Genomic DNA, 26,496 nt, shown 5'->3' on the forward strand with positions numbered 1-26,496 from the left:
CTGAGCTGATTCATTAATTGGCCAGCTGTGATTGAAAAATATCTCTCAAGGAAGTTTAGTTCTTTGTGATGTGCATAACATTAAAGGCCTAAAAAGTTATCGGCGCAAAAATGAGAACGCAGACGCTTCTTGCTACACAAGCTTGATTTATCACCCTCTTGATTACTGAGGTTTGCATATTAAGCATGTTCAACTGGACCAGGCATTGGCAGTGTGTTGGCCAAGCGTTCGCATCTTTGTACGCGTATTTGTGTAAAGTATGTTTCTGCCCACGATATGATAATGTTTTTATCCAGACTTGTCATAGTTTTTCAATAAAGTAGGCTTGCTGGAAATACCACTGCTTCTGCTTTCAGAATGGAAGAAATAACGCAGTAGTGCAGCCCTGTATTTCCTTAGATAAGAGCCAGCTACTATCGTAAGCGCTCAAGAAGAAAGTCATAGAGGTTTGAAACAAATCTTTTTAGTGAACCGTCCATTTTAGGTGTCCCTTTATCTAGTCTCATGAGAGATGCTATCTTGGGATACCAAGTATCTATACTAAGCCAAGTAGCTCTTTGAATGGAACTTACATGTAATAGAAGGTAACTGGAAGACTTACCATTTCTGTTTAAATCTCAATGAATAACAGTATGCTGTGACAGCTTACATAATGTATCTTACACACTAGCTTGGCACTGTTACACAACCAACATTAATCAGACCAGCGTCTCTTACTTTGTCCTCCTCTAACTGGGGCAGCAGTCCTCTGCCTTTTATGGCCATCATTAAACAGAGAAGCAAGTAATGGCACACAGCACAAGGGAGACGAGGATCTAATATCGTTGTTCTGTCCTCCATACTCTGCAACTTAACTGATTCTTAACAGGTCAAGCTGCAGATCTTGTGTCTGTTCATGGAGTGGACGTGCCACTTATTTGTCACATGATGAGGAAATCTTGCCTGCGGGCCAACAGTGTAACTGAGAGCCCTGTGACATCACGAGCGGTAGAACACTTCTAAGTGCCATTGTCACTTGACTGAGAGCTAATTTAAGAAAAAGGTCTGTCCTGTCTTTGATATGACTCAGCTGTTTCATGTTTGCAAGAGTTTTGAGAACAATTAAGGCCCATTCACATGATTTTCCTTAATGTTCCCTAGTGTACTCTTTTATGAACTCATTGGGGTGTTACCTCCAGTGCCACGTTACACATAGGTCAGGCACTGTAAAGCTATGCTCAAGATTCAAACAATTTCTGACGCGTTGTCCCTGACCTTTTGAAGCGCAGTCCATGATTGCAGAGGATTTTGCATGATGTATTCTTATGTTGGCAATGTCGGTGCAAAAATCAAATCAAGATGGACTGATCTTGTGTGTTTCTGGATACAATACATTGTACAACACCGTGTCAAAGGCATATTGAGACGTTCAGAAAATAATCTATTAATACACATTAGATATTCTATGCAAATCAATAAATCCTAAAATGGTATCCTTTTTATCACACTATCTGCAATGCTTTTGATGTGTAGCACATGGCCCTTGAGTTGGACGTAGGGCTAGTTTAAAAAATAAAATTTAATTCCCAATTAAGCACATCTTCATTTGAACGATCCCAATAGCGAAATTACAAGATCGATCCTTTACTCACTTTACGTCGATTGCAAGACAACCAAAGTTTGATCTCAATAAAGGCCTGTGGAGCGGATGGGGGCGGGGCCGGGTCAGAATATCGTGACAATGGTTCGAGAGAGAGAGAATGACGGACATGCCTGTAATTCTCTCTCTCTCGAACCATCGTCACCGGCCGCCTTTATCCCTCGCGCGCCTCATCAGGCCGATTGGGGACCGGGCGCGCGATATTCCGAACCGGTCCCGCCCCCCTCCGCTCCGCAAGGCCAAAAGCAAAAGAGAAACTAAACAAATAATATGAATCTTAAAGGTCACATTTTGCAAATGCGGCTTAATAGCATTGGTGCTGTTTCGCATTTCATTAGGCCTGTCGTGATTAAATAATCATCTGATTGCGGTTATTTCATCTAACCGCGGTTATAAGAGATAACCGCAATTATTGTACGCTTCAAATTCCAAATACCAAATAAGATAAGATTTTAAGCAAATATATAAATGCTATCAGCATTTGTGTGTCATTCATTCGAGCGTCACTGAGCAGCCCCATGAATGTCAACCAGAGCAGCTCCTGTCTGGAAGAGCATGTGAAGCGCTTCTCAAGCGCTTCTGCACGGCGTCTTCAGAGGCTAACGCCAAACTCCCTCGAAAATATAAACAAACAAATATAAACTTTGATAGTGAATGCAAAGCACTCTGGCTTCACTTAAAATGATTGTGTAATGGCAAATTCTCCTGGTCATAGCGGGTTCATACACGCAGTGTTAATAACATGCAGCTCTAAGTTGTGTGTGTGCGCGTGTGTGTGCATGCATTGTATGTATGTGTGTGAACATGTGGGGGAGACGAGTGAGCTTTTCAACCGAAATTGAAATAAATGTAGGATATTATAGATATTGTTTGACATTCTTAACCAATTTACTTTAACCAATGTCTTTTTTTACATGGTTATTTTGTTGTAGAAGCATGTACGGTATGTGTGTGTGTGTGGGTGAGATGAGAGAGAGAGAGAAAGAGGGAGCACAAGGATGCTTTTTAAACTAAATTGAATTGAATAAATCTAGGACATTATAGGCATAGTTGTCATTCTTATCCGATGTACTTAACCAATGTATTTGTTCTTTTTTTTTTTTTTTTTTTGTGGTTATTTTGTTGTGGTAGCCTGTACGGATCTTTGAAATAACTGAAATAATTTGGCGAATTGATATAGAACTATTATGCGGTCAAGAGCTACTTGAAAAATAATTGCACACCTTAGAATGTCATCAACCAATCAGAATCATGCATTCAACAGACCTGTGGTATAAAAAGTATTAATGTATTTTCCAGTAAAGACTAGGGCTGTCACGATTATGATATTTGGCTGGCTATTAATTGTCAACAAATAATTACGATTATGATTATTAATTGTCTCTTTTAGGGCTTTCACGATTAATTGTCATATAATTGTCTTACACCAGGTGTCTGTTAAATTCTTGATTCTGATTGTTTGATGGAATTGTCTTAAGATAAAGCCCTGAATTATGTATTAAGATGTGGTAATCATGGTATAAGTGGAATAATTGACTCCACTGCACGTTGTGACCACCTTGGCTGTGCATTATTTTTCATTAATTCAATGGTCCGTCGTCAATTATTGCTTACATATTTCTTAAGGTGCATGTGTCATTTTTACATATTTAAATTCAAATTTATAAATCAAATAATAAAATGGGGATATATGAGTTCATTTTAAGGCTTTAAAACTATATTAATATTTCTAAATGCATAAAATATGTCTTTCTTATTTGTCAACTTTCGTTTTGGTCAATTTTACGTTTACACTGTTGTTGTTTTGTATTAAAAAAAATATAATACAAAATATATTTTATTATATTTATATAATATTACATTAAGCGATAGTAAAATGTTTCTGTTCTAATTTCTTCACTTTCACACGTCATTGTAATGCTCTTTGATTAAACCAACAATCCCTAATTTCTCATGAATCAAAACCTTATCCTTTCATATTTTTATCACTCCACAGAAATAGAGCATGCATGTGTCTCGTCTGTGTCATCAACAATGCGTGAATAAACCCCGTTTGACCAGAAACATTTGCCATTACACGATCGTTGAATTAAAGTGAAACCTGCATGCTTTGTGTTCACTATCAAAGTTTATCGTTGTTCGTTTATATTGTTGCTGGAGTTTGGTGCATGCATCAGAGCGTTTGAGAAGCGATTCACGCGCTCTTCTGGACAGGAGCTGCTCTCGTTGACATCCGCGGTGCTGCTCAGTGACAATCGAAGTTTAACTGAATGACACACAAACACACCGTTCATGGCATTTATATATAAGCTTAAAATTCCCTTTTTTGGGCATTTAAATGTGTTTGGAATTTGAAGTGCACAATAATCACGGTTATCTCAAATAACTGTGATCAGACAAATATTTAATAATCGCGACATGCGTAGTGAAACCACTTTAATTTTAGGTTACAGTTAATACATTTTTTTCAATTTCAGAATGCTTGAATACTTAATAGTACTGTTAAAAATGTAAGTAATTTGTATCTTGATCAATTTGTTTATTATTTTTTCTATTGCTTGGAATTTGTTATTTTGTTCTTTATTACTGACTGTTGAAAATTACTTGGTAACTTGAAACAATGTACTGTATTAGTTACTATTAGTTAGTATTTTGTTTTGGTATCGAATTTAGTATTCTGAATCGTCAAATTGCTTCCACAAGTTAGCAAAATGGACAAGGATTTGTTTTGCGGAAAAATGTTTACTGCAAAATAATTCTGATGGAAATGCAAATTATCTGCATAATATTTTTCCATTTAACTTTAGTGCATAAATCCTGTCGACATGTCAAATGTTGTGAAAACCTAGTTTGGAGAAATATGGCATTAATGCAAAAAACATAGTGTCACATGACAACATTTACATCACATCTGTCTTCACAACAAACAGCATAGCAGAGAGGAACATTTCTCTTGGAGTGATGAGGAGACTCATGTTTTTCTTAATCTCATTAAAGACAACGACATTACCCTTATTTCTTGCTAGAATTGCTGCGTGTTCATGCACCGGTAATGATTACGGTGCCTTTGCCCAAGGTTATGTTAATCCCATATAATTGACATGCTGGTAATAAAAAGAACCTGCACTGTTCTGCCTGTAAGCCCATTTTTTACGGTTGTTTAACTTCTCCCAGTGTCTGAAGTGGATTTTGGCCAAACAAGAAGACTACAGAAAAAAACGCACTTCTTTTTTTATTGTATTGCAATAACAGAGAGAAGAGTTGAAGAGTTTTCAGAACAGAAAACAAAAAGAGAAATAAAATTCAGCACCAAGTGCATTAATCAAAAGTGGCAAAATAGCATATACAGATAAAAGTAGACATAAGAGAAAAAGGATATGGAGTAATAAACTTTAAAAAAGAAAATGATACAAAGTGTACATAAAGTCACAAATAACAGAGCTATAGGGGTCATATTATACCAAAAGTGAACAGTGTTTTAATGTAAATTTCAACATCTCTGTAAAAAAGACAACCCTGGCTGTTGTGTATGGATTAATGCATGTTTGTCTCAAGCATTTCATGCTATCAAGTGTTTATTTACCCATGTAAAAGAGAAAGAAGGGACAAATAAATTACATAAAGTGAACTGTCCATATAAAAATGTGTATTTTTATATTTCTAAAAGAGTGTAATATTGCATTACAGGCTTGCTATAATGCCACCAGTTCAGTTCTCCATAGTTTAGAGGATTTTTTTAATCCCCTTTTATCCCCATTGGGCATTTTGGAATGCCCAATTCCCACTACTTACTAGGTCCTCATGGTGACGCGGTTACTCACCTCAATGAGGACAAGTCTCAGTTGCCTCTGCTTCTGAGACCGTCAATCCGTGCATCTTATCACATGGCTCGCTGTGCATGACACCGTGGAGACTCGCAGCATGTTGAGGCTCATGCTACTCCCCGCGTTCCACGTACAACTTACCACGTGCCCCATTGAGAGCGAGAATCACTTAATCATGGACATGAGGAGGTTACCCCATGTGACTCTACCCTCCCTAGCAACCAGGGCTGTTTGGTTGCTTAGGAGACCTGGCTGGAGTCACTCAACACACCCTGGATTCGAACTCGCAACTCCAGGGGTGGTAGTCGGCGTCAATACTCGCTGCGCTACCCAGGCCTCCAGTTTAGAGAATTTTTTGAAATATCAACAATCTGATGCTTGTCATCAAATAGCAGAATCCAATAACTGATCCATGATCTAATTTGGCAGAGTTTATTTTCCAACCATGTGAAACATTCTGCCCTAGAAATCCATCCACCAAACCTGGTCCTCTTTCTCTGGACTACTTCGTGATCTTAACAGTCAAGCTTAAGCTAATATTTGCTTTAAAAAAGCACCCCAATGGGATTTTAATTCAGTTGAACAGACAGATGTGTAAGGATTTATTTTGTCACAGTTGTTGTCTGTCTGGGTGTTCTTTCTTGTTAACTAAACCAAGCATGTGCAAGACACCAGACCGTGGCTTGGGTTTTGTGGTGTTTGAATTAACACCAGAACCCAAGCTCTTTTGCTAAGAGCCTCTGACCACTGAAACCAAAACAACCCCATGGTGGAGGGTTATTGATAAAGCTTAAGCATTATAATATACAACCTCTTTTCCACAATTATGGACCTTAGTCAGGCCCATATTTAATTGGATGTGAATGAAAACAAGGCAGTCCATTCAGTAGGTGGTACTGATTTAAGGTACTAGGCCACATACAATTTCCCAACCCTTGTTTTCACGATGGTTTTGTTTACTGAATTTGTATTTTATTTTAATAAGACCTAGGGATGTCCCGATACCACTTTTTCCACTTCCGATCCGATTCCGATAACGGAAATCTCAGTATTGGCCGATACCGATCCCGATCCGATACCAGTGTTGTTTTATTGTATAATCAGTTTATAATATCTTTACATTATTGTGTGGAAATAATTGGGTGTACTCTTTAATATGTAAAGAGTACACCCACTCTCTCTCTCTCACTGTCACACTCTGTGCCTGTTCTCATCGATAGTAGAAAGTTCTGGAGTCTCAGAAATACTATGTCAAACATGTGTCTTCATTATTGCCTGCAAGTATCATAAAATTGTTGTAAGTTATCTCTTTCATCGTGTCTATACACTGTCTGGATATTACTTACCTGCTGTTTGCCACTCTGCTTAACTGGATTTACTCACAATGTTTACATCACTGTTTCAATCCTCTGCTCAATAAACCCTGCAGAGTTCATATCTCTGCTGTGAGTCTCTCCATGACAGCTTTAACTTTTAAACCCTCACCCTTTTTATTCACAGTTTAATTCGCTTCTTGTTTATATTCTGGTTAAATGCACCTCCAGTGCCGTTCTAAGTCCATATTATAAGTGAACCGAATTGCTGAGCATCTACATCTGAGATGTTCGTTTGTAGCGCTCAAATATTGTGCACGTGTGAAGGCTATAAATAGCCGCGCGTGCGTGCGTGCGTGCGTGCGTGCGTGCGCGTGTGTGTGTGTAAACCGAAGCACCATTCACTAACGGGCTGAAGCTGCGCGAGCATTTATATGTTTACTTATTAAACACAGCCTATTGCAATTCACAGAGCTATCGCGTGTCTTCAAGTGGCTTTGAATAAAATGCACGAGTCATATGAACCGCTTTAATGGTGTTTTAACAGTTCTTTTATGTCATTTTTTAAGCTTGACAGTAACGAACATGACTAACACAGAGTATCGGATTTGGGTCGGGCTCGTCAGACCGATACCCGATCCGTCTAAAAACGTCAATATCGAAGCCGATACCGATCTAGGTATCGGATCGGGACATCCCTAATAAGACCTATGTCAGTTGAACTATTGACATCAAGGTACACAACTGTGCAACCTTTTGAACTGACTGCACATGTATCCCTCACAGCCTCATTTTCATTCGTCAAATCAAATATGGTGTCTACCCTGACTAAGGTCCATTTTGGGTCTGTGTAGCACTGCTGTCCCACTTCATCAGCCCACGTGTGCTCTCTCATTGTTCATTTGGTGTTGGCTAGATATTTATCACATACTTTGAATATTTTCCTGGAACATGTCCCAATCTAACAAGGGAAAGGAGCATCCCACTTTTCCATCTTTGCCTGCGAGTGTTCCAGATTTCCTGCCTTCTATTGTGGCTGCAGCGGGATGCTAACATCCTGGTTCAAGCCCTGAGGTCAATCCAGCACACTCTGTATCTCTCTCTCTCTTTCATTCTTACGGTCTCTCTCTCTCTCTCTCTCTCTCTCTCTCTCTCTCTCTCTCTCTCATTCCTTCACCTGTCACCGTTTATCTTCTCTTTCCACCCACTCATCTTGTTTTACATCCGTATGATATGGTTTGTAATTGTTTTTCTATGTAGACACACGCAAGACGACGTCTTTGATCGGTATTTTATTTTCAGCGTCTTGCGCAGGAGGGCCATATTTTTGTAATACTCTTTCAAGTTAAAAATAACTTAAACTTTTAAAAATAAGTCTTGAGATACCTGCGTTCTGTTCTATTTGTATTTAGCACCAGAGTGTGTTTGGTCTGAACTGGCCCTCACCTCTTGTCTTTGTGCATTACTTTGCACATTGTTTTAGACTCCTTGAGTTTTCCCAGGATTTGCTTTCATCTCTTTCCTTGACATTCTTCTGATCTGCTCTTCTGCCTCTCTTCCTCATCTCTCTCCTACTCGGTTGCTGTTTGCAATTTGACCCCACTGTGTCTACCAAGTTACTTTGAGCACAACAGTGCAGATTTATTCACAGCTTGACGTCTCGTTCGCTCCTCTCTTGTTACTTCTCCTCAGGAGAGTCCTTTCATCGCCTACGCTTTCACTGTGCTGCTGAAATCTTATACCAGTTACTTGCAAGGTTTGGATCACACATATTACTTCAACTTGATTTATTGCTTGTTAATTTGCAATGCTCAGGTGTCAAGGCAAGGCAAGGCAAGGCAGTTCACTCAGTGGCAATCATTTTCTATGTTGGCAATTGGCATATAAGTACAGCTTGTATTTTCTTGAATGAGGATTAAACTAGAATCTCCAAAACTTGTTTCAATAATCTGTCAAATCAACAATACATTTGGGCAACAGTGGTACACTATCATACTGTGGTGAGCAGGGCGGAGTCTAGCGGCATCAGGGCAGAGCGAGGCTGGGAAGATAAGTGGCGAATGACTTCCACCTGCACGTTCCAGCGAGGGGAGGCGGGAGTATTTAAGGAGAAGAGACCGTGGTAAACGGGAGAGAGATGTACAAAGCTTGTCTTCATGTCTGAATGTTTTTATGATATGACGCAACTGGCTGAAAAGCAGTGCATGTTTTTGTTTCTTTGTACACTGAAATGTGTTTGTCAAGCCTGTCCCAGCTTCCTCCTTACCTTCTTAATTGTTACACATACATTTAGCTTCTTTAGCTCAAATCACCCAACAAAACTTTGTAGGGTGATTTGCTTTTTTCAATCTGAAATCTGAAAAATCTGAAAATTTCCCAGATGATTATCGATGTATATCAGGATATATTATTTCAGATATAAATGGGGCTTCTCGTTGCACAATAGAGTCTTTACAGAAATGTCTGAAGAGTCTTTGTCTCTTCAGACATTTTTCTCAACACAACTTTGGTAAAGTGTGAGCAGCAGGGTAAATTTAAACAGATGCGTCTGGCGGATGACATGAAAACGTTCTAAAATTCACAACAATTATATATTTTCTACAAAAGGTACACACACACCGCCAACGCTCAGCATCAATATTCTGAAGTGTCATAGAATGGAACTTGCATAGTTTTCTATTAAATTAAACAAAATTCATTATTGAAGGACAACAATTATTTACTCCATCTGTCACTGAATAATCTATTGTGAACATGTGTCTTTCATAAAGCCTACACAATGTATTTTAGTTAAAAGTATGTCTTTTGTGGTTTGACAGCTTGAATGAAAGACCTATTCATGGCTACATAAAGATCAATTACATAATAAACATCAGCATTTCTACTCGTTCAGTTTGCGCAGTTATATCAGTTTCATACACTAGCTTTCAAAATCAATGTCAATTTGTTCATTCTTGAACAACAAAAACTTTCATAACTCTAGGCTGCCATCCTGCCCCACTTCAGCTCATCGTGTGTGTGTGTGTGTGTGTGTGTGTGTGTGTGTGTAATACAAGTTATATCACCATCTTGTGGTCTCCCAACGCTATTACGCCAGACTGTTAAACAGAGGAAGCACGCAAATTGGGCTTCTAATTTAAATGTCGGCTAATTTTAATATATCGATGCCTCAAAAATAAATCGATAAAATAACGTGCCGGTCAATAATCAACAATCGATATATATATCAATATTATTTGACATTGCTAGTTTCCTTTATCAAAAAGGCTATTGGCTCTTTAAAAAGGAAGGTGGGGCTTCCTTTTGTACAGCTGCCATATAAAACGTTGCAATTTTTCACATTAAATTTGTTCAGAGTGGACGGTCACCTCCTCTTTATGTTGTGTCTGGCATGATCTAGTATGCAGCATTGCACCTGACAGTTAGCCTTCCAAGGGATATTATGCAGATTTGTTATGCTTTGAATGGCATCTTCTTGTGTAGCAGGGGGGAGGTCGAAAGGCGTTTGTAATGGGCATTGAGGGAATGAAGTCAGTGGCTATTCCTGCTCTCTGATGAAAGAATGTACTATCTGAACTGGCACATCCTGCATATGATCTGACGTACCACAACAACCTCATACTGCATTCCTTTAAACCCTTTTAAAACACTACAAGGTGTTCTTAAGTTTCTTGCATGCAAATTATGTCACCACCTCCTGTATTATCCAGAATTTTCTGGTTGCTTTTGAGCTCATTTAATGTTCTGGTAATTTCTGGGTCTGTACTTTCAAATGTAACCGTGTTTGTTTTTGTGCTTTTACAGTTCTGCCAGCCTGGTGGATGGAGGTTGTCTCGTGAGAGGAAGCCTCCAACATTCTTCACAATTGTGCTGACAGATATAGACTCAGAACGACACTACTGCTCCTGTCTGACCTTCTTTGAGGCAGAGGTCAACCTACAGGTGAGGCTAAGGCCTGGCTATAAAAACTGCAAAAAATATTTTTCTTTCTCAATTATTTTGTTTTCTTTTCCAGTTAGGATATCTAAACGTCCCTTAAAACAAGATACATTTACATGAGAGACAAACTTTCATTAAATATTAAAGGGATAGGTGAAAATGATGTTGTTGACCATCATGTTGTTCCAAACCTGTATGACTTTCTTATGTGGAACACAAAAGGGGATGGTTTAATGGATATTGCGGGCTATCTTTTTAATACAGTGGCAGTGGATACATCACTTTAATGCTTAAAAAAATTAACCTAAAAGTAGTCTGTCTTCTGAAGGCATACATTAGCCGCATCTCCACTATCTGGCCAAATGAGGGCATGCTAGTGCATGCCAGGGCCAGTTGCGTTCCCACTGTCACTTCCGGGGCTTCATTGTGCTTTCTCTGGGCTTTCTGGGGGCCAACAGCCAAAGGTTAACATTAACAGTTTTTTTACAAAACCTTGTTTGTCCCATTCTCACCAAATGAATTTCTTGTACTCAAAAATATTTGCCTGCAGCAGGAGTAAAATTTTCTCAGCAATTCTTTTTGTTTGTGGTGACTCAAGTCTCAACTTGGTATGTCTCATTGGCAACATGGAGAAGTGGAATTGGAAGTAGAAGTGGTTAAAACCCTACATATGGTGATTTCTGTGTTGTACCTTTTTTAGTGCTTATTTGTACGTGTTTTTCTCCCCTATTGAATCCTTTTCATCTAAGTGATTTGTGCCATGTGCGTGATTACTGTCAAGTACCTAAACTTGAGGAGTTGCTTAAGTAGATAGTAAGATTCCACAGTCATGGTCATGTATCATGAGTCATGCTCCTCCATTGTAGACAAATTAAATGCTATTATGGTAGTTGATTTCTCGGAGGAAGAAAACAAATAACATATCAATGCTTATTCTAGAAAATATGTATTTTTTACCTGTGGAAATTAGGGTCTAATCTCCCTATGTAAAGGACGTCCTGACATTCCACATCCATTGAGTAATGCATCCTAGTACCGGCAATGTGGCATTTTGGTAATTAACCTAATTCTGCTCAGGATGTGGTGGTCATCATGACAACAAAAAAAGCATTTTGAAAACCTTTGAATCACATTGATTTGATAAGCAGACCTCTTGCTGTTTAAATGCCTACAGTAAAAGGTTATATTTTTTCCCTCTGCAGATTCACAATGAATCATCAAGTTTACCACAAGCTTCAACAGGGATGCCAGTGTGCAGACTTACTGTCAACTTCCTGTAGCTTTACTGGACAGAATACACATATACCAATTACCAACTTATGAGAGGATAAAGAATGTGCAATTGAATGGTCAATAAAAGTGGCAGAATTCTTTGCATTCAGAAGCTTGTGGTTTCAGAAGGTTACAAAACAGTTTGGCAGGAACTTTTTCATTTCAAGTCTTTGAGCTTTGATGACCCGCAGCTGTTGGCTAAAGCTGTCCTTCTTTGTGGTCTCTCTTGAGTCAAATACTGTACATGTCCTCTTGCTCTGTCTTTCTCTCTCATACTGAGAGACTGTTAATCATCTTTATTTACAGTATATGTTGTCCTTTTCTACTAAGCCTCATGGGAGGTTAAGGGAGAAGGCCACCCATGAAGGGTACTTCACAGTGTCATCACACACATTAAGTGAGTGAAGCATCATTCTTAATACCAGTTTGTCTTTGATACACTTATCCCGCAGTTTGTGATGCAGGATGTCTTCTTTCACTTAATGTTCATGATAGCCCATAATCTCACTAGGTGTCTAAGGAGGTTTTGTGGATTTATGTGGCAGGAAGTGAATGGGTGCTGGATAGCCTCTTATGCCTTTTCCACACTAATATGTTTTCGTTTAAAAACGCATCTTTTTCTCTCCTTATTGGCCTTCCGTCCACACTGAGATGGTGTTTTTGTCTGCAAAAACTGAGCTTTCTGAAATGCACTCCAAAGTGGATACATTTACGCAGATTTTGCATTGTAGTGCGGACTGTGAAAACGGATATCTGAAAATTATGATATATTTGTTTTCATGTGACGCAGTCATGTAATCCATCCAACCAAATCAATCAAGATGGCGGCCCGTGTTATCGCAACGCTGTTGTACTTGATGATCACTTTGATAGCGTTAAATTAAATGTTACTTTGTACAACCATCACATTGCGTTCCTTCAAATGCGAAGGGAAGTTCGCTCGGAATTGGTGTCCATGACGGAACACAAGGACAATTGTGTTTCAGACTGTACATGCTACGGGGATTTTCCGCATGCGCAGTAATGTGATTTGTGCGTTTTCATGCGTTTCGATGTGGATGAGCAACTTTTGTATAAAGCTTAATAATGGCAGTGTGGACAGAGAGCGTTTCAAAAACGTAAACACAGTTTTCAAACACATCCGGATTAATGTGGACGTAGCCTTAGTCCAGTGAGTGTACTTAACATCAGTAACAATTAGGTCTTCATGCAGAAGGTGCTTACATTTAATATTAAACACTTTGTCATTGAATGCTGCAAATCCATTGATCACATGGACATAAAAGAAAAATGCATAGATTGGCAAAAATGTCACTCCATTGTAGCATATGTTTTAAGAATACAAATTTCCAGGGTTCCTGAAAAATTCATGGAAATTTCATGGAAATTAATACTTTAAGCTCGGATTGGCCCGCTTATAATAATAATATTGTTATTTTGACCAACTGCCTTGACCAACTTAAAATTGGTATAGTTTTAAAGCTAAGAATCTGTACTTTACATTGCATGTAGACAATATGACCAAAACTGAACATTTGCTTTGAAATTTGGAGACAAATCAGAAGTGTTTGGTTTTTATTTTTTATTAATAATTTTGCACTGTACATTAACCGATCAGCCACAACATTAAAAACCACCTGCCTAATATTGTGTAGGTCTATTTTGTGTAATATTGTGTGACAATCCCAGGAGATCAGCAGTTACACAAATACTCAAACCAGCCCATCTGGCACCAACAATCATGCCACAGTCCAAATCACTGAGAACACATTTTTCCCCATTCTGATGGTTGATGAAAACATCAACTGAAGCTCCTGACACGTATGCATGATTTTATGCACTGCTGCTACATGATTGGCTGATTAGATAATCACATGGATGATTGTTGGTGCCAGACGGGCTGGTTTGAGTATTTCTGTAACTGCTGATCTCCTGGGATTTTCCAACAAAACAGTCTCTAGAATTTACTCAGAATGGTGCCAAAAACAAAAAACATCCAGTGAGGGGCAGTTTTATGGGCAGAAACGCCTTGTTGATGAGAGAGGTCAGCAGAGAATGGCCAGACTGGTTCGACCTGACAAAGACTACGGTAACTCAGATAACTGCTCTGTACAATTGTGGTGAGAAGAATATCATCTCAGAATGCTATTCTGAGACGAGTGTTGGTGCTGTTTTGTTGGCACGACAATATTAGACAGATGGTTTTGATGTTGTGGCTGATCAGTGTATATTGTAATAGATAAAAACTTCAAACTGATCAAATAGCCACATGTCATATGTTGTTGGAAAGCTCTCAAAGACTAGAATAGAACCAGCCTTTACTCACATGCAAAAATTAGTCTTTGACATACATGTTACGTGTAAACAGAGATTGCTTATAAGCCACGTTTTTGCTTATAACTTCACAAAAAATAAACAGGACATAAAATTCCATATACAAATGGGGATTCCTGTTAAAACAAGCACACACAACATAATTGGATGCATTGATAATTTGGTAAACCATATGAAGCACAGTGTGCACACAGCACATAATGTGCTATCTGGCTAAAAACACGTTTGCATTGCTGGATCATATGACTGTATTGCAAATGATGTAGTATGTTTTCCAGCATCATGGAATGCTAAATCGATTGTATTACGATTCAGATCACTGCTACCAGAGGTGGAAGTCATCCAAATATGGGCAGAGAGGATTTAATTTCATATAGCCACCAGGAGATGGTGCTAACTATATGATACAGACTCAATGATGTCTAAAATTACACAGAATAGAACTGAATGTGATCTCATTACTCATGCCTGCATGCTTTGGAGAGAGAGCATACCTTTAGTCATTGTTGTATTTGCATGTGTAATTCATTTTAATGTACAATTATTATGTTTTATTTGTTTAGGATAAATTATTTTTGTTATGCTATAACTTTTGATTGATTTGTCGTGTCTACACAACATTTTACTCAGAGAGGTATGATTTGGAACAAAACAAAAGCAGTTTTTCAGAGCTACCTGATTTACACCTTGAGATATATAATGTCAAATCAGAAAAATAAGAACAAGTACATTTTTGGCAAGTTTTTGTGGGATCTTTCAGCTGTTTTCTTTACAGTGATACCAAACAAGTTTTGTCAAGTTATAAGCCTTTAATTTTGGGCATGCGAATGAAACAGGAAATCTTAAAAAAAAAAAAAAACACACACCTTCAGAGTTTAAAAGATTAATTGAAAATATTTTTTTCCAGTTTTTCTTTGCTCACCTAGAGTTTGCTCTTGTGTAGAACTTCAAATTTAGTAAAAACATTCTCACAAATTATTAATAAATCTGAAATGTTTCATTAGCGAATCTGTCTGAATTAAAAAGTTTAAAAAAATCATTTCCAGTAATCATGTCCATGTGTGCAGCATGGGCTTATCTTTCAGTGGGCAGGGCTTCACGTGAAACTGAGAGAATTGAAGAATCTTTGACAGGGATTTTCTAGCATTGAAAATTTTTCTGCGGCTGCTCAAGCAAATGTAGTTACCTTCATATAGTATTTGGCACTACAAAAGTGCTAATTATTCTTCACATCTGACGTGTGAATGTTTCACATGTCTTTGGTGCGCACTGTCTCTGGATCTCCGAAGTGCGCGCGAGTCCAGCAGGCTTTCCGATATTTGTGCTCAGAGACAGGAGAGCTCAGAGCGAGAACTATATATCTAACTATATCATGATATATATCGTAAAAGTGATATAAAATTACTCCATCGTGATATAAGATTTTGGTCATATCGCCCACCCCTAATCCCATTTCATGCTATGTATGGACTTTTAATGAGTTCATTGGTTTTAAGCATGCCTGCTGTGACAGAGCATTTCATGTGTTTCACAGTTGCCTGCTGCTACACCATTAAGCCCACTTAATGTAAAAAAATCATGACATGTCTGACACACTGAAAGATATTATTCTTTGGTCCGATTGGAACAGGCAGCACTGGAATGTATTTTTCTTCATAATTGAACCAAATCCTCCCAATACAGTTGAAATGTGTTTCCCATCTGTGGGAGTATTTTAATCATGTGCTCCTACTGATAAGAGGCTGTGGATCTTGTAGCATGTTTTCACTGTCTAAGCAAATCAAATGGAGTCCAGCGCAGGGGTTAGACAGCAGAGTTTGAGAGGTGGGCACCGTTATGAGTTTGCATGCATGACACAGACTCAAACCGGACAATAAGAAGCAGGTTTTGACCAGTTGGAGATTACTCTGGGGCAAACTTCTCTCCTCCTTTTCTTATCTGAGGATGATAATTAAGTCTGCAGAACTATTTATGTCAAAACTCTCTTGGTGTAATATGTAAAAATGTTCTTATATGGTATGCATCTAATTTCCAAAACACCTTATCCCCCTGAAGCCTGAGCATGACTGCTGTGTGAATTTTCCATGTATCTTTTTGATTTGTGACTACTAGCACCTAATAAACGAGGGGGGAAAAATTGTAGAGCAAATAGTTTTCCTAAAAATTGATGTCCACATATGTGGACTTGGCTGTGAGGGGTTACCACATCAGACCATCCGTGATTCGCATATTTAAAACTTTGGTTGGATTTTAGATGTGAATGGACTTAGCTGTATAGAAAGCTATAGGATGTCCCCTTGCTTCCTTACTCCCTTTTAGGTGAATGACTTGATCTCCAGTGTACTTTCTGTCTGCACTGGTCTCAAAACAGTTAGAAACAGTTTTCATCGTAACTCCATATAAAGCCTCCTAAAGGAACTTTTTTTCAGTTTTTGGATGAACCCATTGATTCTCAATGTGAAAATGTATAGTGAATATAGGAATGCATTTACTAATGTTAATGAATATAACTGTATTGTACAGTGGTAACAAAATGTATATTAAAATAAAGCTAAATGACCCAGAGTTAAGGTCGATAATGATTAAAAATAAAACATGTTTTTTCAACTTTTGAGAGAATAATGTCCCAATTTCCAATTATGTGAACATTGTGTTTATCTGATGTCCAAAAAATTATTCACATTTTTAAAGCAGCTTATCAAATGAAACTAGAGACTTTACACCCAAACAGGTTTCAATGAAAAAGCTTAAAGAGGTTTCTTACCAGAGGCTTTTTGTTGGCTCATGTTGGCCGACGTCATCTTGTTGTGTCACATGACTCGGTGTGCCAGAATTTTAACCCTTAAATGACACTCTATATTGTTATGGTGGTGGCAGCATAGTGGGGTAAAGCACATAACTGTTAATCAGAAGGTCGCTGGTTCGATCCCCACAGCCACCACCATTGTGTCCTTGAGCAACGCACTTAACTCCAGGTTGCTCCAGGGGGGGGATTGTCCCTGTAATAAGTGCTCTGTAAGTCGCTTTGGATAAAAGCGTCTGCCAAATGCATAAATGTAAATGTTATGAACAGTATTCAGTCGGTTTAAATTAATTTAAATGATGTATTGCATATAGCAAAGCCAAAATACAACATCCACGCATGTTGATGCTGGGTCGCATGAGGTTAAAGGTATTTCATTGGTGGTGCTTGCTACGGCTCAAAGTGTTACATATTAGAAATTAGGAAGTGACTGCAATAAAATTAAATAAAAAGTATTTAAATGATCAAAGTAGTACACTTCAGTGCCTAATTCACCTGAAAATGGTTGTGGTACAGAACACTTTAGCAACTGCATAGCAACTCCTTGGCAACTACCCACAAAACCCTACTATCTAATTTTAAAGAGATGGTTCAAACACAAATAAAAGTTCTGTCTTAATTTACCCTCATGTTGTTTTAAACCTATATTCATTCTTTCTTCTGCTTAACTGTTATATGGTGCCTCAGTCACCATTCACTTTCATGGCATCGTTTTTCCATACAATGGAAACATTTTGGCTAGATTTTCCTTTTGTGTACCATGGAAGAAAGAAAGTCATACATTAGGGTGATTCCTCACTTTAATATATATCCGCTAGTGTGCTAGATTCTGACCTAACACATATTTATTCACTGATTTATTCCTCATGTTGTTCTGTAAACTCAACATGGGGTTGTACATGGTGTAATTACTGTGATATTTTTTTTACACCGATTGCATCTTTTTGACACGATTATTAAGGAAATTACATTTTTTCATACTCCCACATGGAGCCAATTTGATTGTGCACACATCCAACACTTACTCCGAAGCAGAGCTTGTAACGTGAGCCTACACCAGTTTAAATAACACCTCAAGACCCTTGCACAAACCCCCCAAGACTTTTTCCACCAATTTCCAAAAGCAAAATCTTTTAATAGACCATTACCTCTTTCAGTCCACTTGTGTTTTTATATGTCCAGCAAGACTCACTCCCTTCATCATCTTAACTTTCTCCTTCCTTAAGCGACATTAACTCTGTCAGCGGGCTGTCACGCTTTCGACTGATAGGTATGCAGGACCCCTAATTTAATTTGCTCCCGTTATCCTTTTCTTTTGCTTGTTGAAACAAGACAGAACAGCTGAGCTTGGCTGACCTCATAACCATTATCACATTTGATGTATTGAAGTACAGTGCTGGAATTCATGGAGCAAACCGGATTCAGCTTGTATGCTGAGTCAGTTTATACTCACTGAGCCTGTCTACATAAGCTTTGTTTTATCAGTGATTCTGACAACATGCACTCATGTGATCTTTATGCATTGTTTCCCAACGCCTTCTCAACTACTCCGCTCAGATGATTATCATTAGCAGATAACAAAGAATTAAGAGAAGGATCCCCACAATCATCTCAGTCAATCTCTGCTGAGGAAACCGAGGATTTTCAGCATTTCTTTTCAAAGAATGGCTCTTTGGCACTCTTTTCCTACTCTGTTATGGGTCTTTCTGTTAGAAGTGCTTCATTGTCTCTCATTATTAAATATGCTGTTTAGAGACTAAATTCCAAGTCCTTACGACTCCATTTGACCCAGAAGTTGATCCTCCTGGAACCATGTCCAGCTCTTATCTCATACGATTGCTCTATACATGTCCACCAACCCAAAGAGTACCTCAGCCACATGGAATTTTGTTTAGCCCAGGTTTTTTTTAAATAATACTTGTTTGTTTTCCATCTCAGGGCTCAAAGACTCTGGAGGCGGATGGGGATGGAGATGGAGATGAGGAGGAAGGGGAGGAGGATGGGTTGATCCAGCCAGCTCAAGTTTTTGCACCCAAAAGTCTCATTCTGGTCTCCAGGCTGGATTACCCAGAAATATTTAGGGTAATCTAAAGCACAAAAGCCTGGGCTTATTCCTGTGTTATTGTAACATTATTTCATTATTTTGTTTATAATAATCTAATCTACAGGGTCTAAAATAAAGTTTTTGCCACGCTGGGCAATGACAGAAGATTTGAGAAAGTTTACTAGCCATCAAAATTTCTCACCAAATCGTGCCTTTGTGACAAAGGAATTATTTCGTTTTTTCCCTGTGTATTTAAGGTGAACAGTGGAAGTTATGTCATTAACAGTATCACATTTTCACATAGTCTCTCTGTAAAATGCTACCTTTCACAGAAACATCAATATGTGTTTTGGTGGCTTTATGTCAGGAATGTATAGCCAGCCAAATTACCTTTTCTAAGGCAAAAGGTCTTCAGCTCTTTAATTTGATTCACTTATGTCGCTTACATCAGCAATTTTTAGACTTGTTTTTGCATTGTATTTTGATGCTGAAGTATGTTATTTCTGCGCTACAAATGTCACCAAACGGGTTTGCTAAAATAATGCTTTTTAAACAGGTTTCCTAAACTTCCCCCCCATCTTCCATTGGTTAGACGGACGGTCATGCCCGAAACTCACAACATTGCTTGTCGACTCGAGCCACAGTGTTAAAGGGATAGTTCACCTAAAACTTTTAATGAAATTATTGTTTACATAGTCATCCCTGTGTTGTTATAACCATATATGACTTTATTTCTTTTTCTGAACACAAATAGAGAAATTGTGAAAACATTATGTGCTCAGTGATGTCATAACAATGACAGTTTTTGGTGACCACCTCTTCAAGCTTCAAAAGAATGCGAAAGTATAATTCAGAAGTCTATTAAATTATTCCATAAGACTCATGATTGTTATGAAAGCAAACGATAAGGTTTGGTGAGAAATTATTCTATTCTATTATTTAGTGAAAATAGTCATTGACCGCTGATCTCCTGTGCACGTTCATAATAGGGCACGAAAGCAACAGTTTACATAGCCTCATCGCAACATTTGGGTGCTTAAGCGAAAACTGGTTTATCTAAAAACAGGCCCGCCACAGCAATAGCAACACCAGAACACAACACAGCTGCACACAAAACAGAGAACAGAACTTACTAAACATGTCTGAAGAGTTTTTAGTCGAAGAATTTATGCATTTCTATGCCCAGCCTTTTTTTTTATGGAATATTTGGAAATCAAACAGGAACGTAGAGGAGGATACATGCAGCCACAATCACATCGTGTCCTGGCACTGGTCCAAAAAAAAAAGTTTTGGCATAGAAATGCATAAATTGGTCAATGAAAATTTTCACTAAATGTTGGTTTGTTTCTCACCAAACCTTATCGTATGCTTTCATAACAATCATGAGTCTCATGGAATTATTTATTAGACTTCTGAATGATACTTTTGCATTCTTTTGAAGCTTGAAGAGGTGGTTACCATAAACTGCCATTGTATGACATCACTGAGCACAACATTTGTGTTAAGAAAGAGTATCCAAAGAAAGAAAGCTTAATAGGGTTATAACAACACAGGGGTAAGTAAACAATGACAGAATGCTCATTTTTGTGTTACATAATCCTTTAACACATTTTGGGGGAATCAACCTATGAATGGCTACAAACATATATTTGTCTTTGCATACTAAGGTAGGATAAAAGAAAGTAGCCTATTTTAGCAAAAACTATTTCAGCTTGAAATCATGCATAATTTCTTACTCCAATTGAGTAAATTTTTGGTGCTTGGCAAATGTAAATTTAGAACCCTGACTCTATCTAACAAACTTTAAGAAGAAACTTCTAGAAGTATAAGATTACAAGCAAGTCTTAATGATTCAGCATTATGCTGTCTTATTGGAGTTTATCATGAAAACACGGCACTCATAATCAGGACTTTTCATGCTGGAGTTGAATTTATGTTCATTTAAACCATCACTTGGATGAAAACAGTATTGATCATCACAGCTCTTAAAGGGATAGTTCGCTCAAAAAATGTATGACTTTTACAAACAAAGATTTTTAGAACAGTTCTGTAGGTCCATATAATGCAAGTGAATGGTGACCAGACTTTGTAGCTACAAAAATCACATAAAAGGAAACATAAAAGTAATCCATATGACTCCAGGGGATAATTGATGTCTTCAGAAGCGATATGATGGCGTGGGTGAGAAACAGATAAAAATGTATGACCTTTTTTTACTTTAAATCTCTGCTTTCACTTTCAGATTTGAATCTGTTTCTCACCCACACCTATCATATTGCTTCTGAAGACATGGGTTTAACCACTGGAGTCTTATGGATTACTTTTATGTGATTTTTGGCGTTTCAGAGGCCTCGTCACCATTCACTTGCATTGTAAGGACCAACAGAACTGAGATTATTCTTCTAAAAATATTTGTGCTCAGCAGAATTAAGAACATGTGTAAATGATGAGAGAGTTTACATATTTGGGTGAACTATCCCTTTAAATGGTTAAAGCCTGAGATTTATGTCTGCTGGTGGAATTAAAATAAACGGGGATTAGAAAGTTTTATGCAGACTCAGGATGTGCTTTTTATTTAATTCATTCATTTAATTGTTTTTTTGTGTTGTTGGTCTAAATTCATGTATTTAGTATGAACTGTGCTCAGGAATGAGTTACTTTAATTTTATGTGTATTGACACACATCGCATCTCTGTTTCTCAATATGTCTTAATAGGCACTGTTATATCCTGTTGGTATTTCCTGCCATTTACCCAAATAATTCTTTAAAATAATGTTTTATGCTCTAAAGAACAAATAATAAAACACACTAGCAATGGATTAGCAAATTCTTGGAAAGTTTTCAGGCCAACCCCAACATCATGGCATAAAGTTTTATGGATTTACAGATAAACATCACAAAAAAAATTTAAGAGAATGTAAAAATCTAGTTTATAATCAATGTGTCGTTTAATGTCCAGTATGTGTTATAAAAGTGATTGTGTGCCAGGAATTGCTGTAAGTTTTGTTTTCTCTCCTAGGGTTGTTTGGGACTGATCTACACAGTGTACATTGATAGTCTGAGCTTCCCTCTGGAAGGGCTTGTGGCCAATCTCTTCACATGTTTGGTGCCTGTGGCTGGAGGTTCTCAGGTCAGACATTACTTAACCAAAGAATTCCTCATCTGTCTCAACCCTGACCCCTGTGGATACTCGAGCCAATATAGGGTTAGCCAGGGTTCATTTGTCTGTGTATCGGTACCTGGGTACCTTTAGGATGGCGTCCTAGTGAAAGCTGGATGTCACACATCATGTTTTGTTTTCACTGGAGAATCTGAGAAGTGGAAAAGTCTTTAAGGGTCAGTGAAAGGGTTTAGTGCTAAAAAATTAAAACATAAATTTTGTTCACATGTTGTAGTTTAAGTGTCACCGTCCATCCATCACCACCACTGCCCCGTCCTGTCACCCCCGATTCTCTTAACAGTGTCATTCTGTCATAATTTACCTATGTTCATGTCGTTCTAAACCATTTGCTAGATGCTAGGCAGAGCCTCAGTTACCATTAACATTTAATGTAATGAAAAAAAGCAATGAAAGTCAATGGTGACTGAGGCTAACATTCTGCCTAACATCTCCTTTTGTGTTCCATAGAAGAAAGTCATACAGGGTTTGGAATGACATGAGAGTGAGTAAATGATGCCACAGCTTTAAACAAATTTGTCCTTTAAAAATGTATGTTTTCTCTTCAAAAATTTCTAAATCATCAGTTCTTTATGATACACTGCACTCCTATAAACCAAACAGAATGAATACATCACAATAACAGATATTGTTTAACAATTTAGATGTTCCTTTCAGGGTAAATATATCTATACAGATGGGGTTTAGCAGGATCCCTTGTTGAATTCCCCAGCATCATTTTTGTTTTTGATGTCATTCACCAGTGCATTTTAAATTCCTCCAGAAACCATTATTCTTCCCAGCTGTGCTGTGATATCACTATAGTCAAATGGAATATTGTTTATAAACCTCAGGAGAGGAACAAATTCATCTGTCAGTGTGACTTTAACTCCATCCCCTTGGAATGTGCCATGGGACTTAAGGGCCACTTTGGGCAGGCCTCAACTCCAGTGTGCATCTGTCCACCAAACAGCCATTCTTCAACTTATTGGATTACAGAGAGCCAAGATCTGAAATTCTGTTCTACAACCTAGTGAACACAGGCAGATACAGTGGGGGAAATTAGTATTTAACGCATCAACATTTTTTTCACATGAAATTTTCACCAGACTTTGGTGTTAACTCAAGAAATCCACACACATAAAGAAATCCAAACATTGAAGTCCATAATGAAGTTATGTGTAATAGAGAAATGACACAGGAAAAAAGTATTGAACACACTAACTGAAATGTATTTAATACTTAGCGGAGAAGCCTTGGTTTGTAATGACAGCTTCAAGACACTTCCTGTATGAAGAAATGAATCGTATTCAGGTGTAATTTTGGCCCATTCTTTTCAACATATTGTCTTTAAATCTTGAAGATTCCGGGGGGGGCCTCTAGTGAACCTTGATCATTAGCTCTTTCCACAAATGTCCAATTGGATTCAAATCAGGTGATTGACTGGGCCATTCTAACACCTTGATTTTTAGGGTGATGTGCAGTGTCATTTCAATCTCGTCTGACCAGACTACACTCTCCCAGTATTTCATAGGCTTGTCCAAATGAGTTGTAGCAAACTTTAAATGAGCTTCGACATGCCTTTTCTATAGTAATGGAGTCTTGTTGGGTGAGCGTGCCTAGAGGCCATGGTGGTGGAGTGCATTGCCTATTGTTTTCTCTGTGACGATGGTACCTACTGCCTCCGAGTGTTTCTGGAGCTTTTTCTGAGTGGTCCTTGGATCTCGGGCCACTCTTCGGGCTACTCTTCTGGTCAGGAATCTTGCGAGGAGCTCCTGTGCGTGGCCGGTTGATGACGGAGTGATGTTGCTTCCACTTGCGGATAATGGCCCCAATGGTGCTTACTGGAAGATTCAGAAGTTTTGAAATACATCTGTATCCGATTCCATCAATATGTTTCGCAACAATAAGGTCTTGGGAGAGCTCTTTGCTTTTTCCCATCATGAGATGTTTCTTGTGTGACACCTTGGTAACGAAAAGCGTTTTTAGATAGACAACCATTTTACTAACCCAGCTGATATTAATTTGCACAGATAGGAGGTATAATTACTTTCTAACTACTTATGGATTTCAGCTGGTTCCTTGTCTTACCTTGCCTTGGAGAACTGCTTTTTCTTAGCGTCTCCAATACTTTTTTCCTGTGTCATGCCATTCCACTTTATTACACAACTGTATTTATGGACTTTAATTTTGTGAATGATTTACATTTGTGGATTTCTTGAGAATAGCCTCATTAAAAATATATTTACTGTAAAAATGTTGATGCTTTCAATACTTATTTCCCCCACTGTACCTTCTAAGGCAGAATTTTAACACAAATGGAACCTGTTCAAAATCTTGTGATGCAACTTTAGAATTTGTCCTATATGATGTATCTTATGTTAGCATAACTTGGATACAGGATCATTTTGGAACAGGATCAGGATCAGGTTAGCACCTTGTTATGCTTAAAATGTTGCCTATAGGTTGGTAGCTCACTAGGATTTGATACAGAGCTTTTGAGCGTGTGAAGGGTAAACGCATTATTAAAAAATCTTCTGTGGCTGTACTACAGTGGTTTATATATAATTTGGGGTTTTCAGAACTAGATTGATGTGACTTTGCGTATGCCGCTGCAGCTTTGGAGGGTTCTGACGGTAGGTTTGCTGATATTGATGCATGAAATGAGACCTTGGACTTGACGCTTCCTCTGACTTCCCCGCTTTTTCACTATCGGCCGAAAGTTTCTAGCCCCTTCCAATACTGAACATCATGGCAGCGGCATTTTTACTCATTTCACAAATTGTGGTCCTTTACGTATAGAAGTCTTTAAAGAATAGTTGCAATCACTAACTGTTAAATTGCAAAGGTCAGAGAGAGAGGGTGTGAAAATGCCAATCTAAAATAAGATGTTTTGGTGCGAGAGAAAAATGCATCAGAAGAATAGAATATAAGTTTCACCATGTATTCTACACCATTATTTCTGTAGTAATAAGCATTGCAATATTATTTGGTTTTCATAGATGTTGTTCACATCATGCATCTTTCCAGTGTGAATGACCAGGAAGTTTGTGTTCATGTCTTCAGAAACTCTTTTCACTTGGAGCGGGCGACCGGCAGCTCATACAAACCCCTCTGAATGACAACCTGCCCATCACCTGTAAGAGTGTGGCCCTCCTCTTCCAACAGTTAGGTGGGTACCTTTTGCTCATAAAAAGTGGATATTGAGAATTATACTGTGCATTTACAGGAAAACTGTGTCAGCTCTAACTTGCCTCTGGTGACTTTTTATTATTCCAGTATTTATACAGAAATTGTTTAATGCAATATTTTAGTTACCACTTAATGTTTCTTCCTGTAAACATGTTTTTATTGAGATCTGAAAAGCAGTCGTATTATGAACATATAAGGGGAGACCAGGAGGAATTGTACTTTTTTTTTGCTCACAACTCTACCAATCTGCCTGCCTTCTTTAAGTATAAGAAATAAGTACTCTATATATGTGCCAAAAGTAATAGTACTATTCATATATTTACATTCAGGAAGACTAGATCATAGTTTTAAATGTAAAAAGTCAGAGGGGTGCATTCGCAAACATGTATGCTTCATTTTGTCCGTCATGTATTTCCTTCAATCACGCACAGTTCAAATTATCCAGACTCTAAATGTGCTGAAATTGCTCTGTACTGCACTTTAAAGGGGTCATGACATGGGTTTTTTTATTGTTTTATTATGTTCCCTTAGGTGCAATTATAGTATTAATATATTTTTTTTTAAGAAAAACTTTTAAAATCTAGTGATTTATGACCTTTTCCCACCCTGTTTCTCATCCTCTGATTCAAACAGTCTGTTTTGGGGGCGTTTTCCATTTAAGACTTCAGTGTTAACGCCCACTGTTATGATTGGCTAACGTCAGTGCCTATGTATCAATTATTGACGCTCCCAGCCAGAACAATATGCAAGTAAACTAAGTAAAAACACTGTGATTATTCATAATGAATGAAATTGCGCTTTAAAAAGTAGTTTAAAGTTTAAAATAGATTACTTACAGTTTGCGTCGTTGTTGTTCCCAGAATAGTCGGCACGGACTTATCTTTGAGCAACAGTTTTCTGGCAAAGCCAGCATCATATTGAGATTTGTTCTCAAAACAGTCATCCTTAAAATGTACAGAACAAACGCTTAAGTTAACA

At 38.0% G+C, this 26,496-nt stretch overlaps 1 protein-coding gene across 3 annotated transcripts in view; it reads left to right on the plus strand.

Annotated features, from left to right (window-relative positions):
* Nucleotides 1–26,496, plus strand: part of LOC127660117 (myotubularin-related protein 13-like) — a 179,503-nt gene that overhangs the window by 38,135 nt on the left and 114,872 nt on the right. For all 3 annotated transcript variants that reach the window (XM_052150205.1, XM_052150222.1, XM_052150213.1), the window contains exons 3-6: nt 10,581–10,718; nt 19,063–19,206; nt 22,189–22,299; nt 25,393–25,498. In XM_052150205.1, coding sequence (XP_052006165.1) covers nt 10,581–10,718; nt 19,063–19,206; nt 22,189–22,299; nt 25,393–25,498 — 499 coding nt within the window. The remainder of the gene's footprint in view (nt 1–10,580; nt 10,719–19,062; nt 19,207–22,188; nt 22,300–25,392; nt 25,499–26,496) is intronic.

Source organism: Xyrauchen texanus, chromosome 2 (assembly GCF_025860055.1).
Source record: "Xyrauchen texanus isolate HMW12.3.18 chromosome 2, RBS_HiC_50CHRs, whole genome shotgun sequence".
Taxonomy (NCBI): domain Eukaryota; kingdom Metazoa; phylum Chordata; class Actinopteri; order Cypriniformes; family Catostomidae; genus Xyrauchen; species Xyrauchen texanus.